This window comes from Acomys russatus, chromosome 24 (assembly GCF_903995435.1).
Source record: "Acomys russatus chromosome 24, mAcoRus1.1, whole genome shotgun sequence".
Classification (NCBI taxonomy): domain Eukaryota; kingdom Metazoa; phylum Chordata; class Mammalia; order Rodentia; family Muridae; genus Acomys; species Acomys russatus.
This window is the reverse complement of record NC_067160.1, coordinates 9,188,018-9,211,080: the sequence shown is the minus strand read 5'-3', so window position 1 is coordinate 9,211,080 and position 23,063 is coordinate 9,188,018. Positions and strand designations below refer to the sequence as shown.

Sequence of the window (23,063 nt, the reverse complement as noted above, 5' to 3'; positions counted from 1 at the left end):
ATGCACAGATGTCAGAGCGCCATCTCTATCATCTTCTTTCTGTATAGTGCACTGTGTGTTGCTTGATGCACAAACAGAGCGCTCTGCATCTGTATGTATAACAAACAGGAGCTGTCAGAAGGAACAGGAAGAAAAGGCCAGCCTTGCAGAGTACGGTAGGCATGGCAGTCAGTTCGCCTTAATGCTCTCTATCAGCTGTTCTCCTAAAGGTTATGTAGAGAAAGATCATGGAAAATGCAGTAATTTGAAGGCATCATTTAAAAGATTTTTTGGAAGCCATAACTTTTTTGGCAATGCAGTATCCATAAACAACTATTTTAATATCCTCTGACCTTAAGGATTAGAGTCATTTAAATTAAGAATATGCACACTTTGGCCAGGGAAGCAGGTAGTTTAACATTAGACTTTCACCTCGCCCTCCATTCCTCCAATTGCAGTCTCCTGATCTCATCCTCACCTCCATAGCAGAGTGCCTCCTTCAGCTACTCCTGTGCCCTCTGTGCCTCCATCTCTAGGGGATCACACTGATCTTCTCCTCCAAAGTTTTCTGCTGTATCCCAGGCCCCAATTCTAGTAGGCACTACCTTGGAACCTACAGGCCACTCAGGCCAGGGATACAGTTGGGCTAATTGCAGATCTTCGTCTTCATTCCTCTAAAGCCAAGGACCCAGTCTTGTCTTCAGCTCTGTAGGAGACGTCCTATTGTGGCCTCCCCTCATGCTCTGTTCCTATTCCCAGGGGAATGAGCAGATCCTAGTGGATGAACACCCTCAGCCCCATTCCTAGCCGATCCCTGGTCTTAAGTGTCAGCTCCCAATACCTAGGGAAAAAAAAAAAAACATTTTTTTTACCTGGAACCTCCAGTGGCATATCTATCAGAATCCCAGAAGAGCTTGCTAATAGGCAACACACAGCAATCACACTCTCCTAAGAACCAGAGTGTGCATCAGAAAAAAAAAAAAAGGAGCAAGACACCCACCCAATCCAGACAGAGACAGATATCAGCACCTAGAATAAGTATCTTCCCAAACCTAGATGCCCAGAAGCCAGATAAAAACACAACAACAGCCAGGACAACATGTCTCCCTAGAGCCAGCAGCCTACCACAGGAGGCCTGAGCACTGCAACGTAGCTGAAGCACAAGACAAAGACCTTAAAATAACCTTTGTGGATAGGATAATGATCCTGAAAGAGGAAGCTAACAAAATCCCTTAAGAAATCTATGAAAACACAAGTAGAACAAAACGAATAAAACAGATCAATACTTAAATGGAGAGAAAGAAACAACGAAGGAAACCCAAATTGAGGGAAGTACAGAAACGGAAAATGTAAAACCTGAACAGGAAACTCAGAGGCAAGCCTCACCAACAGAATATAAGAGAATTTCAGGAATTGAAGATATTATAAAAGAAAGGGATACTTTGGTCAAATAAAATGTTAGATCTCGGTATATAAAATACAAGGAAATCTGGGACACCATGAAAAGACCAAGTCTAAAATAATAGGAATAGAGGAAGGAACCCAGGTCAGAGGCATAGAAAAGACTTTCAACAACAACAGAAATCATAGAAGAAAATTTCCCTAACCTAAAGAAAGATATACCTATCAACATAAAAGAAGTATACAGAACATCAAATAGAAAATCCTTGTCACATAAGAATAGAAAAAAAAAAAAAAAAACTAAACATACAGAACAAAGAAAGAATATTAAAAGCTGCAAGGGGAAAAATACCAAGTAACATATTAAGGCAGACCTATTAAAATAACACCTGACTTCTCAATAGAGACTGTAAAAGCCATAGGGGCCTGGAAAGATGTTTTATAGACTCTAAGAGACCACAGAGGCCAGCCCAGACTACTACACCAAGCAAAACTTCCAATCACCATCAATGGAGAAAATAAAACATTCCATAATAAATTTAAGCAATACATGAAAGAAAGAAAATTCCAACCTAAAGAGGTTAACCACACCCAAGAAATCACAGGGAATAAGTAATCCCAGACCAGCCAATCAAAAGAGGAGAAACACCCCACAACAACAAAATAATCAACACACTGCTCATTGATGTATTAACATCAATGGTTGCAATTCCCCAATAAAAAGATAGAGACTAAGAGAACAGATGCAAAAACAGGATATATCTTTCTCCTGCATCCAAGAAACACACCTTAGCAGCATCAAGGATAGACATTACCTCAGGATAAAGGATGAAAAAAAAAATATCCAAACAAACAGACCTATAAAAAAAGCTGGAATTTTAGTATCAGACAAAATAGACTTTAATCAGAAGAGATAGGGAAGAACACTACATAATCACCAAAGAAAAATCCACCAAGAGCACATTGCAGATCTTAACATGTATGTAGCAAACAGAAAGGCACCCATTTTTGCAAAAGAAACACACTATCTCAGCTCAAGTCACATATCTTCCCTCATACATCGACAGTGGGAGACTTGAGTATCCAATTCTCACCACTGGAAAGATCATCCAGGCAAAAAATGTAAACAGAGAAATGTAGTAGCTAACTGATGTTATAAACCAAATGGAGCTAATAGATATTAGCAGAACATTTCACCCCAACACAAAAGGATATACCTTCTTCTCAGTACCTCATGGAACTTTCCCCAAAATTGACCATGTACTTAGACACAAAGCAAGTCTCAACAGTTATAAGAAAATTTAAATAGAACCCTGCATCCTCTTCTCACCAACATGGATCAAAACTACACATCAACAACAGAAACAAAAGCTTCCAAACTCAGAAAAACTGAGCAACTATCTACTGAATGAAAAATGGCTCAAGACAGAAATTAAGAACTTAAGACTTCCTAGAATCAAATGGATTTTAATACACAACATACACAAACTTATGGGACACAATGAAGGCAGTTCTAAGAGGCATATTTATAGTACTATGTGCCTACATCAAAAGAAAAACCAAACCAAACCAGAGAGATCTCAGACTAGTAACTTAACCACACACCTAAAAGCTCTAGAACAAAAAGAAATCACACCCCAAAGGAGAAGGCATCAAGAAACAATGGGCAAATTATTATAATAAAGTAGAAACAATAACAACAAAAACTGACACAATGCACCAAGGAAACAAAGAATTGGTTCTTTGAGAAAATCAGCAAGATTGACAAACCCTTATCCAAATTAACTAAAAGGCAGATGAAGAATATCTAAAAGAAATGGCTAACACTTTCCCTACACACCATTTACCAAAGTTAAGTCAAAATCAGACGAGCAACTTAAAGAGACCTATAACCCCGAGTGAAAAGGAATTAAAAGTCCTCTCTCCGCCAAAACAAACAAATGAACAAACAAATAAACCCAACCAACCAACCAACCAACCAACCAACCAACCAAAAAACCAAGGCCAGATTGTTTTAGTGCAGAATTCTAACAGACTTTAAAAGAAGAGTTAATGCCAATACTCAAATTATTCCACAAAATACAAGCAGAAAGAACACTGCCCAGTTTGTTTTTATGAGGGCACTGCTACGCTGTTATCCAAACTACATAAAGACCCAACAAACAAGAGAATTACAAACCAATTTCCTTTATAAACATAGATGCAAAAATTCTCAGTAAGACATTTGCAAACCACATCCAAGAACACACCACAAAGATCATCCACCATGATCAAGTAGACTTCATCTCAGATGAACCATCCCAGATGGTTCAACATATGTAAACTGATAAATGTAATCCACCATCTAAACAAATTAAAAACAAAACCCACACGATCATCTCATTAGGTGCAGAAAAAGCCTTTGACAAAATTTAACACTCCTTTATGACAAAAGTCCTGGAGAGATTAGGGATACAAGAGATAAATCTCAACATAATAAAGGCAGTTCATAGCCACCCCACAGTTAACACCAAATTAAATGGAAAGATACTCAAAGCGATTTCCCCCAAATCAGGGACAAGACAAAGCTGTCCAATGTCTTCATACGAATTCAATATAGTATTTTAAGTCTTAGCTAGAGCACTAAAACAACTGAAGGAGATCAAGGAGATACAAATCGGAAAGGCAGAAGTATCTTTATTTGAAGATGAAACGATAGTATGCATAAGTGACTCTAAAAATTCCACAGGGAAACTCCTACAGCTGACACTTTCAGCAAAGTAGCTGAATACAAAATTATCACAAAAATCCGTCGCCTTCCTATGAACAAATGACAAATGAACTTAGATCTCAAAATGTCTGGTGCAGTAACTGTGAGAAATATTGTATTTTCTGCCAGCGAAGTGAACAGGCCTTTCTGGCTGCAATGGGTTCTCCTCAGACAGAATGCCTAGGTTTCCCTGAGGTTTGTAAACATCCTTGTAAGGGCCGCCACTAGAGTAGTGAATGCGGGTCCAGGAGGGACCTACGAGGCAATCTCTTGGAAAATCGAAATGGAGGCCAGCAGCAAAAAGTTTCACACAAAAGTACCGTAAATTCCCTGGTTATAAAAAAATAATCCTAGACCACTGATTTGGAAAGCCTTTAATTCCTTGATATTGTCTCTGTTTTTATAATTTCTTACTAAACACAGTACTAGTACTGGCATGAAACAGAAAGGAGGAAATGTAGTGAGAGTTTTGTTGTCTTGGAAATGTAGTTATGGGGCTGGGTGGTGGTGGCGCACACCTTTAATCCCAGCACTCGGGAGGCAGAGGCAGGTGGGTCGCTGTGAGTTTGAGGCCAGCCTGGTCTACAAAGTGAGTCCAGGACAGCCAAGTCTACACAGGAAAACCCTGTCTTGAAAAAAAAAAAAAAAACAAACAAAAAGAAAATGTAGTTATGTTCTGTGAACATGTTTTTTTATTTAATCCTCCACAGCAGCAGATGATTTACTTCATGTATGCTCTGGCAGGGGTGTGATTCTACCAGTTGAAGACAGTTTACTTCTGGGGACTCTGGAGAGGGTATAAAATGACCAGAGCACCAAGAGAGGAGGCTGGCTGCTCCTGCTGCTGGTTCCTGGTCCTGCTCCTGCTGCTGGTTTGTCAAGTGGTTGAGAAAAAAGACAACAAGAAGTTGGAAACATCCTGATGAGACAAAGATGGGACTTGCCCAAGGAACTCAGCGCCTCAATCAGCAGGAAGCGGCAAAACAATGTCAGTGCCCTCTCCCCACTAGCCTTCTGTCTCTCCTATCTGGTATTGGGGTGCTGGAAGGGATTGGGGTGGAGAGGGGTGATAGATATATGAATCCAAATAAAATAGCTTATAAATATGCCAACACATGCTCTAATTAACTCTAGTGATGTCCTCTACCAGACTGACTCAGATTCCTAAATTCACAGGTCATCCCCTTTCCTCATGTCTCTGTCTAGATCTGTCTGTCTGTCTCTCTCCACCCCCCCCCCCACAACCCCTTCTCTCCTCCCCTTCCCGCTTCTCTAAGACAAGGTTTTCTATGCATATAGTCCTGGCTGTCCTAGATCTTGCCTTGCAGACCAGGCTGGCTTTGAACTCACAGAGATCTGGCTGCCTCTGCCTCCCGAGTGCTGAGATTATAGGCATGCGCCACAATGCCTGGCTGCTTCATGGATCTTCAAACTCAACCTCACTCATGCTAAATGGGCTGAACTGCTCCACCGAGGCGTCATTCCAAGTAGTCTCCTTGTCCTCATCTCAACTGAGCTGTTGTGTCATCAAGGCCTCCTGTGTTCTCTCCCCATCTTACTCTCAATACTTAACTATTTATGATGCTATCTTTCCAGCATCTTTCCTATCAGCATCCACCCTTTCGCCAGCTGCCATCTCTTTAGCTTCTGCCACATGCTATTGCTGCTCAGTTCACATCCTCTTCTGCTCTTCCTGAATCACCATAAAACAAACATGTCTACTAATTTTGCTGCTTAGCTTTCAGAATCACATCTTCCCTTCTTCCCCGCTGTGATTTTGTAATCCTCTTCGCAGAATTATTCTATTATCTCATAATTATTTATTGCTGCCTACAACAGATTGTCAAGATGGAAATTCTTGGGCCCTGGGATCATCTTAACCTATCTTTATGCCAAATGTGCAGAAAAACATCCATAGGCAATGATTCTACTGAGCTACAGTGCTATAGAAATAAAAAAAATTTTAAATATTAAGTTCTAAGCACTGAATTGTAGTGAGGGAAACATAAAAAAAAAAAGCACATATTTCTCAACTGATTATGTGAAATACTTATGTCACTCTTGCCAGTATTACACGTTTGTAATACTTGCTGGGGTTCATTTTATTAGTAAGGTTATTGTTATTAATTATGTGCGTGCGTGCGTGCGTGCATGTGTGTGCGTGTGAGTGTGTGTGCGTGCATGTGTGTGTGCGTGTGAGTGTGTGTGCGTGTGTGTGTGTGTGTGTGTGTGTGCGTGTGCATGTGGTGTGCTAACTGAAGCCGGAGGCATGGGATCCCCTGGAGCTGCAGTTACAGGTGGTTGTGTGCTGCCTGAGGAGAGTGCTGGGCACTGAACTCTGGTCCTCCGGAGAGCAGCAAGTGCTCTTAACTTCTGAGTCATCCTTCCGCCTTCCATATTTGCAATAGTTAATGTCAGTTCAAGTTGACACTTCTCCCTTACCATTGGATCCCTTAGAGATATGTTAGGATAGAGCTGTAAACACAGCAAAGAATGCATTTGTGACAGGTTTGGTGTTTTAAAGTTTGATAAAATGAATGAATCAGAATATTTCATCATGTTCTCTGTTGGCAGCACTGCATAGCATCCCTGTAGATAGACAATGCTGGTAGTTGATGTGCTGCAGGTACAGAAGAGCATCTGCCTGTCAGTACCCTCCCAGAGATCTAAAGCACACACAGAAAAAGGAAAAAAGCTAAAGAATAGCAGCCAGTCCTCTTTGCAAGTAAACGTGTCTCCTGTTTTCTGTCAACTTGTTTTTCTTTTGTTCCTTCCCTTTTTTGGTGGTTGCAGTGATGGGACCTATGGTTTTTGCGTTCCTGGTAAGAGCTAGTTCGCTAGAAAACTACACTAAGCAGGAGACCGCTAATTGGCACCGAACCCTAGCAAGCAAACTCTTTTGTGCACATGCAGGAAAACCGACAAGTTCATCGATGGCAGGTTGGGGCTGCCGCTTCCAACCTGGAAATATCAGGTGGTACCTCTGTGTTGCTTCCTGCTTTTACCTCATCCATACTAGATAAAAGCTACCACGGATACCAGGTAAAAGTGACTCCCTGCCCTGTGGCAAAGTTTACCTCCCATGGAACTATCTGTGCTCTCTCTGGAGATTTATTAGCGATTTATGCCTGGCAACTCTCTCCCTTCAGGGATGTTCTGTGCGGCCAGTATTAACTCATATCATACTACTGTTACCTGTGCTTGCAACAATTATGTGGCTGCTCTATTTATCCAATAATATTCTGAAGAAATTCTAAGTACTAGACACTGTGTCATTATTTGATTCCCTATACCTTTTGGCCATCATCACTGAAGACCATTCTGGAGGCTTTGTATCTTAGCGACATTACCAACTGAAGTTCCCAAGGCACATAGCTTTATACCCGGTGGCCTAGTCTGACTTAGTGGACGGGGTCTTCTAGTCACCCATTTAGAATTTTTTTTCCAAGTAGATGCTCCAGTTAGATTGGATCTATTTCAAGTGTCCCAGAAGTTCACCGGGCCTAGTGGTGTAGACTGGTTCGTTTCCCATCTACTACGTGACTGACTTGCTTTACTAGTCAGAGGGCTTCCTGTTGGGAAAGAGCTGATGTCAGCTCCACACTCTGGCGTGAACTCTAGCACACCCTGCGACCTGGGACCATATACAGCAGCTATGGAAAACAGACTAGAGTGCCTCAGTCACCTGCCCAGAAGTACCAGGTGGCCATGGGAAATAGAGGAGTTCCAGCTGTTTTGTAGAATTCTCAGAGTACAAAAACACTACTCCGCCCTGAGGCTGCCAGGCCCTGGATGTGTAGGGCCACGTCTCTAGCTAAATTCCAGAGACCCTGCATCTTCAAGCACGGCTGATCACCGTGAAGCTTGCTAATTCCTAATTAACTATGTTTATGGCTAATTTTCATATGGTGGCCTTTAGACTAACCCTGAAAGGAGCTAAATATCATCTAAAGTGCTTCTCTGCTGAGTCAGGCTTCGTATGTCCTTTAAGGAAACAAAAATAGAAAAAGGGTCCACTTATTTAAATCACAGGGCTCACAGAAGGGAATATTTCTGCAAGTTCAAAATGGGCCCAGTGCTATACTGGCTTCTGTAACCTCTGTGCCAGGCGGAGGTCCTGACTTAGGAAGCCACTCTCATTTCCAGCTGAAAGCCTCTGTCAATCAGGCTGTGGTCATCAGGCCTGGCCTTGTAGGGGTTTGTGGTTCAGTGAGATGTCAGATATTGGCTCCCCACCCCGACCCCTTGTCTGACTGCATGCCACTGGCTGCCTTTGTCCCTTGTAACACTGTGCCTTGTTCAGGGAGCACGAGCAGCCAGTCTCACACTCAGATAAGGCAGAGGCATGACCAAATACCTCTATGCTGAAGGCTGGCAGCCCCAACTTGCTATCAGTGAACTGGCACGGATATTCGTGAAATTGTCAGTTTTCCTGAGTGAGCACAAAAGAGGGATTGTTTGCTGGAGTTTGAATCTAATGAAAACCTTTTTTCTGTTTTGTATAGTTTTCCAGCCATTTGGCTTGCACAACAGAGAAATCATATTTCAACTTCTTTAGGTTGAAAAATTGCCCCTTTTCTGATTTGTCACCAAGAGATGTGAAACAGTTATTTCTGAGGGACCTTTTTTTTCAAAATTGAAAATAGAATAAGTAACTCATGTCACTCAAATCAAGACCCTTAGGGAGTAGGGATTTAAAAGCTGGGGAAAAGATTAAAAAACTAATTTTCAAGGTAGAATGAGGAACAGGGTTCTTTTTTTTTCCCCCTAAGTGTATGGCCCTATTTCAAAGAACACAATTTTGGATTCACAAAGCCCAAGCCAAAAAAAAAAAAAAAAAAAAAAAAAAAAGACAAAAACCCATGTTTGAATTCAGGCCCACCTTTCCCCTCCCTAGCTACAAGCTCTTTGATGCTCTAAGCAGGGGGAGGTGGTCACGAGGATGGAAAGGTCAGTCTGAGAGCCAAGGAGGACACTAGGACACTGCTGGCACTTTCTTCACCTAGTTAGAGCCAAAAAATTACTGCTGGGAAATAAGCTTATAGCCTCAGGCTGCCCCAGGCAGACAGGTACCCAGTCCACAAAGCTTTATGAACTTAACTAGGTACTGTCTGCTCTCAGGAGCCCAGGTTGACATTCCAGGGCCAGGCATCTAGGCGGCAGAAGGAAGCTGGGGATCTTTAAAGCAGCTCATGGCTAAACACCCCCCATGCTTCCCTATCTCTCACCCGACCTTTGTCTCTAAATTCAATCTGCGGCTTTATGAAGTTGTCAAACCCAGCTTAATATTTAAGACCTATAGATGCTGGGGAGAGTCCGCTGGCCGTGGGAAGTCACTTTTAATTTAAAAGGCATCATCTCCAGAGGAATTTGTTTTGAGCTGCTTATCCTGCTCTGGTCTCAGGAATTGCTACAGTTCTGATCCTCTGCCTGGGAGGCTTGGTGCCTAGCTTGGGGGCAATCGGAAGGTGGTGAAACTTTTTAGAAAGTGGGGGCCTGCTTGGAAGTTTCTAGGTCCCTTGTGTATGTGTGTGTGTGTGTGGGGGGGCGGAGCGGTGGTTCCTTTTGAGCAAATAACAAGCCATCCGTCCCCATTGCTTTTATTTGGCTTCCTTGCAATGAAGTCATTTTGCTTTGGCACGAGCGTCAGGTTATGATGTATTGCCACATCACAGGCCCCAAAGTGACAGGGACAAAAGATTACAGATGGAATCCTCCAAAACTAGAAGCCCCAAGTCAACCTTTTCTTGTTATAAGTCGCTTGTTTCGGACTCAGGTCTGTGGTCAAACTTAGGCGGAAGTTGGATGTTGATCGCAGGAGAACTGAGCAAGAGGTCGATACGGCATTGCATGGCCATCTGTTACCCTCACAACTAGAACACAAACATGCCTGAAAGTTCCCTTCCTGTCCCGTCTGTCTCTGTCTGTCACATGTACTCTTTATCAGGGCTTAGGGACTCATTACGATGGCATAGGAGACTAGAGAGAGAAGAAAAAAAATCCCACAGCTCTCTGGACTCCAAGGCATCTAAAATTCAAGGTATACATGCTTTGGCTAGCAAACATATATCTTTATTTTCATGTATTTCTAATTAAAATTTAGCATTTCTTTTGGTTGAAACGAACATGGCAGACTTAGCAGTGCCTTTAGCTCTGCCACTGATGGATACTAAGTAGACTTAGGGGACATTAGCATTGTCACAAAATACTTGAACCATGTGCATGTTTACCTCCACTTTAAATTAAGGTAGATGTTAGACCCCCAGTTAGGGCACATCTGGGAGATTATTGATATATTTGGATAACATAACAAAAACTACCACTATATTTGTGGTCACACGGACATCAGAGCATTAGTCTAACCACAGGCCTCATCAGTCGGCCATAGGAATCCGTGACACACAGAATGGTTGGTTAGCTAGCATGTCCCTGTGTGTTGCTTCATTCTGCCTGCATCTCTGTCCATACCCATCCTTCCAAGCACTGTTTTAGCAGTGCTCCATCTTCCTTTCTTGCCTCCTGTATTTTCACTGTCTTAAATATTTAGCTGAGTAGTGGTTCATGTATTAAGTTCTGTGGTATATATGGCCCCCCTCAATCACCACTGCCTACCATAATGCTGAATACTCAGTAGGGAATGTGTGTGTGAGGGAGGGAGGGCACAGGCATGTATATATATGTGTATAATTTTGTATTATTTTAGTTTAAAATAATCTCTAACCCTTAAGTGTCCATTACTCATTTTCATGTTACTACTTTTATTTACTTTTAAAATGCATAATACAAGTAGTTTATTTAAATAATTTTGTTGGTACTAATCATCTTGTTTGCATTTTATAGTAATACAAATCCAGTGTGCACCTTCATAAATAATGTTATGGACTTCAGAAAGAATTCTCTGATCTAATGGAATGAACCTTTTTATGGTTCTTTGTTGAGTCTATAAAGTTCACTTCAGAAACAATGCTCCCCGTTTAATATTTATATTTTGTGTGTGGATATATTCACAAGTGTGTAGAGGTGTATGTAAGTGTGTGGAGAGGTCAAAGGTCAATACCAAGTGTCTTCCTCAGTTACTTCCCCACCTTATTGTATGAGGCAGGATCCTTCACTAAAGCTGGAGCTGATTCAGCTGGCCTGGCTGGCATGCCCCAGACATCTGGCTGTCCCTGTGCCTCTGCAGTGCTGGGATTACAGACAGGTGCCACCGTTCCTGGCTTCTTATGTGGGGAGTGGGGATCTGCACTCACGTCCTTGTGTTTCTTAGTAAGTACTTCACCAACTGCGCCACCTCCCTGACATGGAGTCTCCCAATTATAACCACCACAAGCACTCTGAGTGGAACAGCTGTACTGACATGTTTTCAAAGTATAGTCCTTAGAAAAAACATTCTTGTACTCATGCATGCATGCAAGCATGTATGTATGTATGCATGCGTGTGTGAGCGGGTCTTGTTCATGTATGTGTATGTGGATGCATGTGTGCAGCACTCAGAGACCTGTTCCTCAGGTGCAACGTCTACTCTCACTGGTCAGAACTCACCAAGTGGGCCAGGCTGACTAGCCAGTAAACCCTAGGCTTCCAACCGTCTCCACATCCCCATCCCTGGATTACGAGTATATGCCAGAGTGACCCACATTTGTATGTGGGTTCTGGGCATTGACTAGGGTAGTCATGATTGTGAGACAAGCACTTCATCCCATATTTTTAACTAGGTATTAATGCTTCTGGTTTGGGTTTTTTGTTTGTTTGGTTTTGTTTTGGTTTTGGATTAGCCAAAAGATTGAGTATAATTATGGCTGGAAGAAATAAACAATTTCCCCTAAAATAAAAAATGTAGGACAGCCAGTCTCTGCACCATGGTTACACGTATAATTTCAACCAACTATGGATGAAAAATATTTTTTGTTTGTTTATGTTTGTTTATGATCATTCTCTAGAGATATTAAAACAAGTTTTCTATAGCATTTATACTGTAGTGGGGGCCCTAAATGTTCTGTGGTGATTTACGTATTAGGGCAGCTACCTGTAGGTTCTGTGCAGACACTTTGCTGTTTTGAACATGTGCAGATTTTTGTATACTATGGGGTCCTAGAACCAGACCCTGTGGACACCAAGAAAATGCCTGCACATCAGTACATCTCAGTACTGAGTAAAATCATTGGTTAACAGAGAATTAGGAGCAATGATGTGCTAGGAAAATTAATTAGTTATTTTAACTTAATAGCCATTTTTCTAGTTAAGTGGGCAAAAAATTATAAAATTCAGACAGAAATTCAACTATCTAAAAACAAGAATAATATAATCTGTTGTGAGAAGAAACTCTAGCATTTATTCATGCTATTTCACATTTAAAAGGGAGATAAAAGCGTACTTAGAGGTTAAGTCATTATTAACAGGCCAGGAGAAATACCCAAATAAATGCCATATGGCAATAAAGTTTTATAAAGAGTTGGAAGTTAAATGTATTGAGCTGACAAAATTCTTACCGGTTGACACAAATGCCACCGGGCAGGGGCATGCTTCTCATTCGGATCACCCACGAGATAAAGATCTCAGTGGTCAAGGCTTGTTCCAGCCTGAGCTACAGGGCTCAACGTTTAACACCCACATTTCTCTCTAAACAAGCGGAAGTGTGTTGCGTTGTCCCTGGGTTCTACGTGGTAGTCACACACAGAGTAGGCTGTCACCCTGGGGCCTGGTCTCCTTTTATACTGCCTGGGGGAAAACACAAGAGCTAACTAGTGCCGTGCTGCCTTTCCTGCTGTGTAGGGAAGGGACCAGGGCTTCCCCCACTAAATTTTCCCTGATGGTACTCACATGATGCAAGCTACCTATGCGACTGCCGTGTGCAGAATAGGGCACTTGGGAAGGACAGAGGACATAATGGGCAAGGCACGTAAGCCAGAGAGGTAGGAGGGAAATGTGAGGAAGACCAAAAAGGCTTTCTTGCACATTTTAAATGTCCCACAGGGTACTGGGCTCATCAAGCTGCAATGTCCCGGAATGAAAACACACGTGCTACCCTGATACAATAAGGAAGCACATAAACAGGGTTTGCGTGCAGGTCACTGTTGCATGTCAGTATGGCAGGAAGTGACGGGAGTGTCAGGCACAGGGCCTTGAATACCTGTGAACAATGGTCGCTTTTTATAGCTACCATTTATTGAGTGCCTGTTACCTCCTGGGCACTTCGCTGAGCATCTAGCATTTTTTTTTTTTTTTTTAGCTCATTAATCCTGACAATCTTAGGAGGTAGTATTAACAGTCCCATCTTATGGATGAGTCGATAGGTCAGAGAGCAGGACTCAGAATTATATCAAGTCAAAGAGAGGTGGAACTAATGGCTTTGACTTTAAGTTCATATTCCTTTCACTATGCTACAGATGCGATGCAGGTAAGTGGCACCCAGAGATCAGACATTGATTAACACATCATTATGCAAATCTATTCAGAATTTGAAGCCTCACTACATAGTCCTGGCTGGGTTAGAACTTGCTACATAGACCAGGCTGACCTAAGACTCGGAGACCCAGCTGGCTCTGTCTCCCGAATACTAGGATTAGAGGCATATGGCACCACTCTCAACCTAACTTGATTAAAAACAAAACAAAACGATGACAATGACAACAACAACAAAAACAACAAAACCAGCTGAAAAGTAGTCTGGGAAAAAGAACAATGCATCTTTTGAGAGAATCCAAATAGTGCTACTTAGTAAAACATTCCCGAACAACCTTTAAAAAAGCATACAGGGCCTGGAGAGATGGCTCAGCGGTTAAGAGTACCGTCTGCTCTTCCAGAGGTCCTGAGTTCAATTTCCAGCAACCACATGGTGGCTCACAACCATCTGTAATGAGATCTGGTGTGGTGTCTTCTTGTGACAGGCAGAATACTATGTAAATAATAAATAAATCTTAAAAAACAAAATAAAATAAAATTACAACCGCCTAATAAGGTGAAGCTTAATTAAAACAAAAAAAAGATAAAAAAAAAAAAAAAAGCATACAGAAGTACAGTCCACAAAGCTTTTCCAAACGCTAGTGCACCATAGGACAGCAGCTGAGAGATGGCCTGGGCGACAGACTGGCCTTAAAGCTCCTCTCAAGCTGCACAGATCCTCTACAGTTCTTCCCCTTTCTCTAGGCCTCACTTTCCCACACCCATCAGAAGACACATAGCCCATAAGTAAGAAAGTAGGTATAAAACACTAGTCTCGGCTAAGTCAGGTGAGTGCAATTGAAGGCACAGTTCTGTCTAAGGTCAATTCCCTGTAGCTCTCAGTCTGTGGGATCTAAAAGAGCTATTTCCAAAACGTAACAGTAGAACAGGTCTAGCATAGACATCTTCACTCTAAAAGGAGAAAAGAGGCAAGAAGAAAGTCGTTATGGCTTTCCTTGCCCCAGCCGCAGCTCTCACAGGTTCAAACCAAGCCTCCGTGTTTGTATTCTCTCAGGATGACACACTGAAACTATACAATCTGGACATCTCGAGACTGGCTCTCGTCTACTGCCCCACAGGCCAGTGTCTATTAGGAGCTTCCTTCAGTGTCCCTGTCCCCACGGTTCCTCTGGGCAGTGTGGCAGTGGTACACTGGGGCCTCTGCCACTGTAACAAAGCTCTACCTGGGCCTCTCTGGAGTCCACAACAGCCACAGGACTCTCAGTGTAGGAAAACATGTCCTTAACGCCCTTACATTTCACACAGGTGCCGAATCTGCCCCACTGGGCACTGCCAAGGCTGGCCCTGGCTCTCTGCAGATGGGGTGGTGGGGAGTGGGGGTCAAACTACATCTGTGCCTACTTGAGCTAGGCTGGGGGTAAGGAATCTACTTCTGAAAAGTTCCAGAAAAAGAAAAACCAAACAAGCAAACAAACATTTGACTTTTGCATGGTACTAGATGTTATTAGGATTGGGTTCAGAGTCCTAAAAAAAAAAAAAAAAAAGTCTCCCATATGTGCCTTGCACACAGAATATAAAATGCTTATCGAGTAGCTCTATGTGAGCAGCCACCCTTGTCAGAAAAATATGCCACAAGAGAATTTTTCCTGAAGCAAATAAGAGGAATGCCATTAAAACATAAATAATAACCTTTGTTGAAATCTCAAGGGCATTTGCGGTTATACAAAATTATTCAGTGTATATACAAAGTCTTTCACATTCCAGTAGCTTTTCAATGAAGAAACGTTGTGAATAAAGGTAGACAAAGGAGATCAATACAAGTTGCAATGGAAAGGGCTGAGGATGAGAAAAGTTGGTAAAGGTGATGAGCTTAATGAAGCCCAGGCCATAGGTTATGGGGCGGGGGTGTGGTTTACAACATGTCCCCAGTAAATCATAAGTTAACAGGTCAATCATATTCCAGTCTCACTTTTTTTTTCTGGTTCACTTTTTTTTTTTTTTTTTTTAAAGGCAACAGCAAGGAGCAGCTGTTAAAGGCAGAAAGCAGGACAGTAAAACCCTGGCATTCTTTTCCTTGGAGCTACTGCAATGGTGATGGAGCTTCAGAAGCCAGCTTCAAGTGGAGACAAATGTTTAAAGAGCCATTGCCCTCACCTGGCCAGTTGCCCTTGTCACTTTCAGGGAGCATGAGCAAAGATGGAGGCAGTCTCACTTTTGAAATTTCCTTTGGAAATTTTCATGATATATGAACATTTCACGAGTATATGAGCTTTGGTATAATGGTCTGTTCTCTACAGACAGATAGGGATCTTTCATGGTTGACATGATTGTAGCCCAGAATTTCAGGTTTAAGATGTTTGTCATAAGTACAGTTAATCTATTATTTTATGAGGGTTACTAAATCTTGGCTTCATGGATTTGGATAGATGTATACCAAATTTATGATGGCACTTGTCTATAAATGACAGGCACCTTCAGAGCAAGAAACGATTATTTTCTTCTGTTTAACAGCACAAGGTCCTGATGCTGGATACAGGAAGGGAAAAGATGCACTTAGGAAGACCTTGCTGGCTAACAGATGGAATGCAGCGGCAGTCAGTGGAAATGAGAAGTGTCTTTTGGAAAACTTGGCTCCATTTATAACAACACATAAAACCTACTAAACACACAGGGGGACCCATAAAAGGGATGAGTCTTTGCCAGAAGCGCTCTTTGACAAAATTGAAGATGTTCTTTCACAAGGCAAGAGGGTAAACATAAGGACCTGAATGACAAGCCTACCTGGGAAGACTACTCGGGACTCTGTGCGAGTTGAAACAAGCTCTCTGCACGCAAAACAACCACACGCTGCCAACTAAGATGGGCTGCACTGAGGTGTCCTGTCCTGAGACCTCTGCTGCCATCTCACAATCTCTAGAGGCCATGGGTGCGAAGCAAACAATCCCCATTCCCTCACTGCCAGCATTTTCAATGAAACAGTTTTAAATTCTGTTGGGAATGTGGGCAAACACCGAAGGTAACCAGAGCGTACCCTTTTGGAGGCAGAGTGAGGCTTGCGCCATGCTGCCAAGTGTCCTTTCTGAGCTTGGCTTCATCTCAGCCAGCATTCTCTTGTCTCTTGACAGGCGGAGTCTACATTTGTTTATGAACATTTCTCAGTTTTCCCTCACATAAAAAATGCACCATTCCCAGAATAAAGCTTCCTCCTATTTACAGGGAAACGCTGCAGGTAGCAGCTGCACAGGAGCTTTAGGATCATCAATAGATCAATAGATGAGGTCCCTCTCTGTCACTGGGCTTACCTAAAGTGTCAGTGGCCACTGAAAAGCGAAGCATGCGCCTACTTTCTAATTCTGGGAGACAATTCTTTGGTGGCACCTGGCTTTCTCTTTGTGCCCTGGCATTCTCCCATGTGTCCCTCAAAGTCAAGGGAGCTTAGAAGGGACTGGGATCAGAACAAGTACGGAACAAGAGGCCTGAGCTCCTGGTTATTCCTCACTGTACTGGGACTTGAGTCACGCAGTGCCTTTCACTCAAGATGCTGGACTTTTCCAGTCCCAGGGTCTTCACTGTTACTGTACCCTTGGGAGCAACCTGAAGGTAGTGACTATACAATATTCCTTTTTATATCACTAATTTCCAATTTTTAAATGTTGCTAGACCAAGAAGCCCTTAGAGGAGAAAAATAATCTTTTAAAATTTTTTTATTTTTGGTTTTTCGAGACAGGGTCTCTCTGTGTAGCCTTGGCTGTCCTGGACTTGCATTGTAGACCAGGCTGGCCTCGAACTCACAGGGATCCACCTGCCTCTGCCTCCTGAGTTGCTGGGATTAAAGGCGTGCGCCACCACTGCCTGATGAAAATATCTTTATATTTCCTGTTGCACCCCTGAGTCTGACACACATACACACACTATATTATACGACAGTACAGAGCAGTGGCTCTCAACCTTCCTAATGCTGTGACCCTTTTATATAGTCCCTCTTGTTGTGGTCACCCCCAACCACAAAATTATTTTGTTGCTACTTTATGATTGTGATTTTGCTACTGTTATGAATCGTAAAAGTATCTGATACTCAAGACGGTCTTAGGCGAACCCGGTGAAAGGGTCGCTCATACTCAAGACGGTCTTAGGCGAACCCGGTGAAAGGGTCGCTCAACCCCCCAAAGTGGGCTGGGAGCTGCTGTAATAGAGGATAAACCTGCTGCGTGGAAATCCTGATTGGGACGTGCCTGATGAAAAGGTGTGCACGGATGTCAGCCCTACTTGCTGCAAGGTTCCCGAAGGGTCCACATGAAAACATTTATTTTCCTGTAGGTGAGCATGCTGGGGACTTTATTTTTTCTCTTAAGTGCATTTGTAAATTTAGCTGTGCATTTGAAATAATTTCTCATGTCTTCCTTTGTTTAGAGAGCAACCATTTAAAAGCCTGCTTAGTTTTAAGTCACTTTAAACTAGAAATGTTTTTCTACTCTAAACTAGAAATGTTTTTCTTCATTATACCAGTTTATTAATTTTTTAAAGGCCTACTATAAAGCACAGGGCTGTTGAATATGGATGATTGTGTTGATGACTTGCCATTTGTAAGAAATAAGGTTTCCTTTGAAGGCTCCATTAATTTGAACTTGTTACCAGTTCTGGAATGCTATCATAAGGGAGCCTTCAGTGTGATCTGCCGGACATGTCGTTGGAGGGATGGGCAGTGGCTCATACCACTGCGACACCTGTACTCCAGGGAGTGATTCAGGTGCAGTGTCTAGCCTGTCTGTTCCGGCTGCCTTCCCGGAGCTACCTAATGCTTGCTGTGTTCTGACCCTAATTCTCCCCAACCACAATTCCTCCGCCTTCTCACTGTGTTCCCAACATCCACTGAAGCATCATTAAAAGTTGGGGCAGATCCTGGGAGACCAGAAAGCCGTTTGTCTGTATTTTATCTTTAATTCTACCTCAATTCTTAAGAATCGAGCGGGGCAGCTATTTTTATTCAACTTTCGTTAGCCTTTAAAAATCATGCCTTTGGAATTCCCTACAAATGAGACACCAGGTATTGTAGTTTAAACCTATTTTGTTTACTGACCTGAAAGAAAGACCCAGAGAGCTTGCCATGTCATCCTGACATTTTTATATCTGTTGGCTCTATTATAACAAATCTCTCTGTATTGTACAGATCCAAATTCAACATGAGCCAAATTGTATCTCCAAATATAGCCTAAAGGAGAGAGATGGTTGTACCAAGTATCAAGGTAACAGAGAGGATGGCTCATCAACCCCCTGCAGGATGGGAAACACACACGTTAGCGTAAACGGCGTCTACTCTTGGGTAGCATGAGGGATTGCAGAGGGGTCTTCAGGGGCTTCCATGTTCCTCAGCAGGTACTCCACGTCCTCATCTTACGTGGGACTCAGTGTGTCCCAGCATGCTGTTCTCCTGGAAGCTGCCTCGCTCAGTGCCTCATTCTTTCTTTTCCTTCGAAATTTGCTTCCCTTAAATAACTTTCAGCAGCTAAGTTGATACCAAAACATGAGGCAAGAAGTTTGATTAGCAAATTCTGTGGATCTAGTAGTTGCCTAGACTGTTGGACTAGCAAATTCTGTGGATACAGTAGTTGCCTACACTGTTAAAAGCCGGAAGCTCGGGCATCAAGTGGTTGACTTCTCCTCATCCAAAACCATAGGTATCGCAGATGCTGCTTAAAACCAGTTGACAGCCACTTTATTCAGAAGAAAAAGGCCATTGCCGGGGAATTTTGGCCTCATGGGATTGGACAACCAGCCGTGGAGTCCCTGTGATGGACTCACTTCCGGCTGCCTCTTTGCAGGCAGCGTGGTCTGACAGAAAGCCTTTTCGGTCAGTCAGTATCACAAGTTGCCGTTCTCCTCCTGTTCTCATTCCTACCTCATTCCCCCCAGGCCAGTTACAGGCCAGAAGTGTCTTCTGGTTTTCCCAAACAGGTTTTTAAATGAATGAGAGGTACTGACTAGAATCTATGATGATTAAAAAAAAAAAAAAAAAAAAAAAAAAGCTGTTCAAGGACTTAGAAATAGGTGATTGGCAATTCATCTTCAGTTTGGTTATTTAGATCAGGTTCTCAAGATGGATAAAGCTTATAGTGTTCTCATCTTGGAAATTATATAAAACACAAAAGAATTCTTATGCAGAAACTAGTTTCAGCAAAAGGGGACAGAAGATCACACATCTAACAAGTACAGCTCAGTTGTTATTATTATTATAATTTTGGTGGGGGTTTCTTGAGACACGGCCTCTCTGTATTGCCTTGGCTATCTTGGATTTACTTTGTAGACCAGGCTGGCCTTGAACTCACGTTAATCCACCTGCCTCTGCCTCCTGAGTGTTGGGATTAAAGGCGTGCACCACCACACCTGGTTTATTTTTAAAATACTGTCCCCCATTGACGTTGCTGTTACATTAGCTATCATAGAGATAGCTTATTTAATTCTCGTTAATACTTACACAAACCCTGAGTAATTTAAGCAGTGTTTGCAAATATGTAGAGTTTTGAGTAAGATGTCACTGAAAGGGAGGAGCTCCAAACACAAGCATCCGAGCCTGGAGAGTCTCAAAGTGAGATGTTTAAATGCCGAAGGACTACAGGGCACTTGCAGTGCTGTAATGGGGAAGCTGAGGTGGTAGGTTTAAAGGTCGCCTCACATACACCTTGGAAATGCGGTCATTCAGATTTCTGTTTTCATCTCTCCATTCTCATCCCCCAGGGTTTTTTTTTCCTGCACCTGTCCTCTTTCTTTGTTGATATCACTTGAATCCTTGACCCTACGCTGTTCTAATAGCTCACTAGGCAAGCCCGGCTGCCTAGGAGGTCTCTTCTGTTTCATGAACACTAGTCCTTGATGAATGCCACCACTCAACTGTTGGAAGAAAAACCTTGAATTGCTGAAATGTATTTCAACAGTCTCCACTGGGCACCCTCTAGACACCAGAGGCTACACTATAACCTAGCTTCTTTCATTTGCATTTTCTATGTCTACACTGCTCTGTCCTTGATTCTGTCTCCTCTTGTCTTTGACGTTTTCTATTTCACTTCTGCTCATTACTTCTGTTACTGTCCCTAGAGCAAACACACAATTCCCAAATGCTTACAGGGCTTGAGTGGAATGCTGAGCACATTCGGGTGCCATGTTGGGAGTATTTATAGAGCCCACTGACTATTTGATTAGCTCAAATGCAGGTAATAAAAACCTTTGGCAGGGTATTGTTTCATAAAGGCAACACTATTCTGTGGGAAATGAAAGCTGGCAGGAAGTCAGGGGATGGTGGATTTTGCTGTTCCAAACACAAGGCAACTGCCAGCAGCTCACTGTCTTGATGTTGCCTTCAGCAGGAGATTGACGCCGGGCATGATAGTGCACACACGAAAGCGGTGTTTGGCTTCTATACTAATAGCTGCTGTAGACATAGGTTAACTATCAGGTTTTTCATTGTCTATGCAGGGGGTTTATTCTTTACAAGGTTAGCAGTGCTACGTGACAATCCGGTACTTACCATGTTTCTCTGATAAGAGAATTTGGTGACCGGATTATAGGAAGCACAACAAATCATTGTTATTAACACTAAATCTTGTGGCTTAATTCTGGGCTCCCATGCATGTTTCTGGGGCCAGAATCTATGGGAGCTTAAGCACTACCACTTCCTTCTATGGAGTTTTCTTATTTGAAGAGACTTTCTGAACTCCCCTCTTAAGGTAATGGATTTGCTCGTCTGCTGTGGCCCTGGGCAGTCGTGGGGGAGCACAGTCGCGGGGGAGCACAGTCGCGGGGGAGCATTCTTAAGCTTTCTCCTCAAGTGCCACAGGGATTCTTGATGATCGGGAGAGAATGTGAAGTGTGTATTTCCCACAACACTGAAGTCTGTAACGCCAGAGTCAAACATAAAGAAAGGGACATGTCCCCTCAGTGTCCTTTAACAGACACTGTTCCTTGGCTAGATACTAAAACAGGATGACAAATCCATTATGGGTCCCGAGGGCAGCTGTGAGAGGGAACCTATCAACATCCAATTTCATGGTCCCCACACTGAAAGAGACAAGAGAATTTTGTTTCCCACTCAAAGAACTCATTCAGATATTACAGGTTTGGATTAAAGAATTTTCTTATGAAGCTCTTCCATCAACAGCAGTTTTCTAATTATATAATTAAGGCTTTCTGTCAAGCGATTCCTGGCTCTGTAAATAATTCCTTTAAATAATCTGTGTCTATCTGTAATTCAGAGAAGAGCTTCATAAAAGTGTAAGAAAGTCAAAATTTGTTTTGTCATTCTCTCAGAAAACCTTACCCACAATTCTTCACTGAGATTAGAAGATATATATATCTATGTATATAGATATATATATCTTAAACAAGTTTAAGAATCTCTTATCCATAAAAAAAAGCTGTAACACAAACCAAACAAAAGGTACAGAAAGGAATAATACCAATTTTACATCCATTACTTGAATTTTGCCTGAACACGTGACCAATAGTCTTTGCTTATTTTGATACATGTATACTTATATATACACACATATATTTAAATATATATATATTTTTTACAACACGAAATGGCAACATATTAAATGTTTACATTCTGTGCTAACATATATTCCTTCCTGTGAGGGAAACATATCATATTACAAAAATAAACCATGGAGAGTAACATGCAACATCCAAGGGGGAGGAAAATGGGGTAGGGGTAGGGGAGCAGGAGGGACACAACAACGCCAAAGAACAAAAAGTGTCATTGACCTGATTTGTCAGAGCTGTCGCCTGGGACTGGCCTGATGGAGCAGCTGGGGTTAGCCTTTGCGCTGTCCTTGGAAGAAACCATTTTGGGCTTATTTTTCGTTGCCTCTAGTGCTTTGACCTTCTTGGCATGTTTACTTCCTTTGTAGTGGGCCTCGGCCTGGCTCTACAAAGGAGAACAAATCAGGCTCATTTTTTTTGCTACTTACAAACACCACGATGGATGAGCATGCAGGAAAAATACAATCAATCATAGGTACCACGGACATTTACAAGTCAGTGCTTGACTATGCTTCTGGCATTTATCTAAGAGGCTTCGACATATCAAACCTCGCCATGGAACAGCAGCCTTGCGTCTTTGGAGACCTAGGAATTACACGAGTGGGACCACAGGAGCAGGATGAAAAGCACGAGGGAGGTGAGGTGGGTCAGCGGTGTCCTTTCACCTCTGCTCATGCCCGGGGGGGGGGGGGGGATTGCTTTCTCGACATCTGGCTGGCAGCTTCTGCATCGAGAATCCCATGCAGCCAAGCAGCCGTGGACCTCCACAGTCACCACCACCCAGTAGAGAAAGCCTGTCTGCTCTGCATCTGGCCCCCTGTGGTCTCTGCTCTGAGATCAACTGGAGTGACAAGGAATGTGCCAGAGAGGCTGCTGAATGGCGGTGACACCACGGTTTGGAGACATCTACATGCACTTGGTATGCCATCTCGCACAACTCCAGTTCCAATTATAGCTCATGCCACAAGGGGGGTAAGGGCAGTCCTTGATCTCAGAC

At 42.7% G+C, this 23,063-nt stretch overlaps 1 protein-coding gene across 5 annotated transcripts in view; it reads right to left on the bottom strand.

Moving 5' to 3' along the window:
* Znf385b (zinc finger protein 385B) overlaps nucleotides 1-23,063 on the bottom strand; it is a 291,955-nt gene that overhangs the window by 18,302 nt on the left and 250,590 nt on the right. For all 5 annotated transcript variants that reach the window (XM_051166982.1, XM_051166983.1, XM_051166986.1 and 2 more), the window contains one exon: nucleotides 22,289-22,451. In XM_051166982.1, coding sequence (XP_051022939.1) covers nucleotides 22,289-22,451 — 163 coding nt within the window. The remainder of the gene's footprint in view (nucleotides 1-22,288; nucleotides 22,452-23,063) is intronic.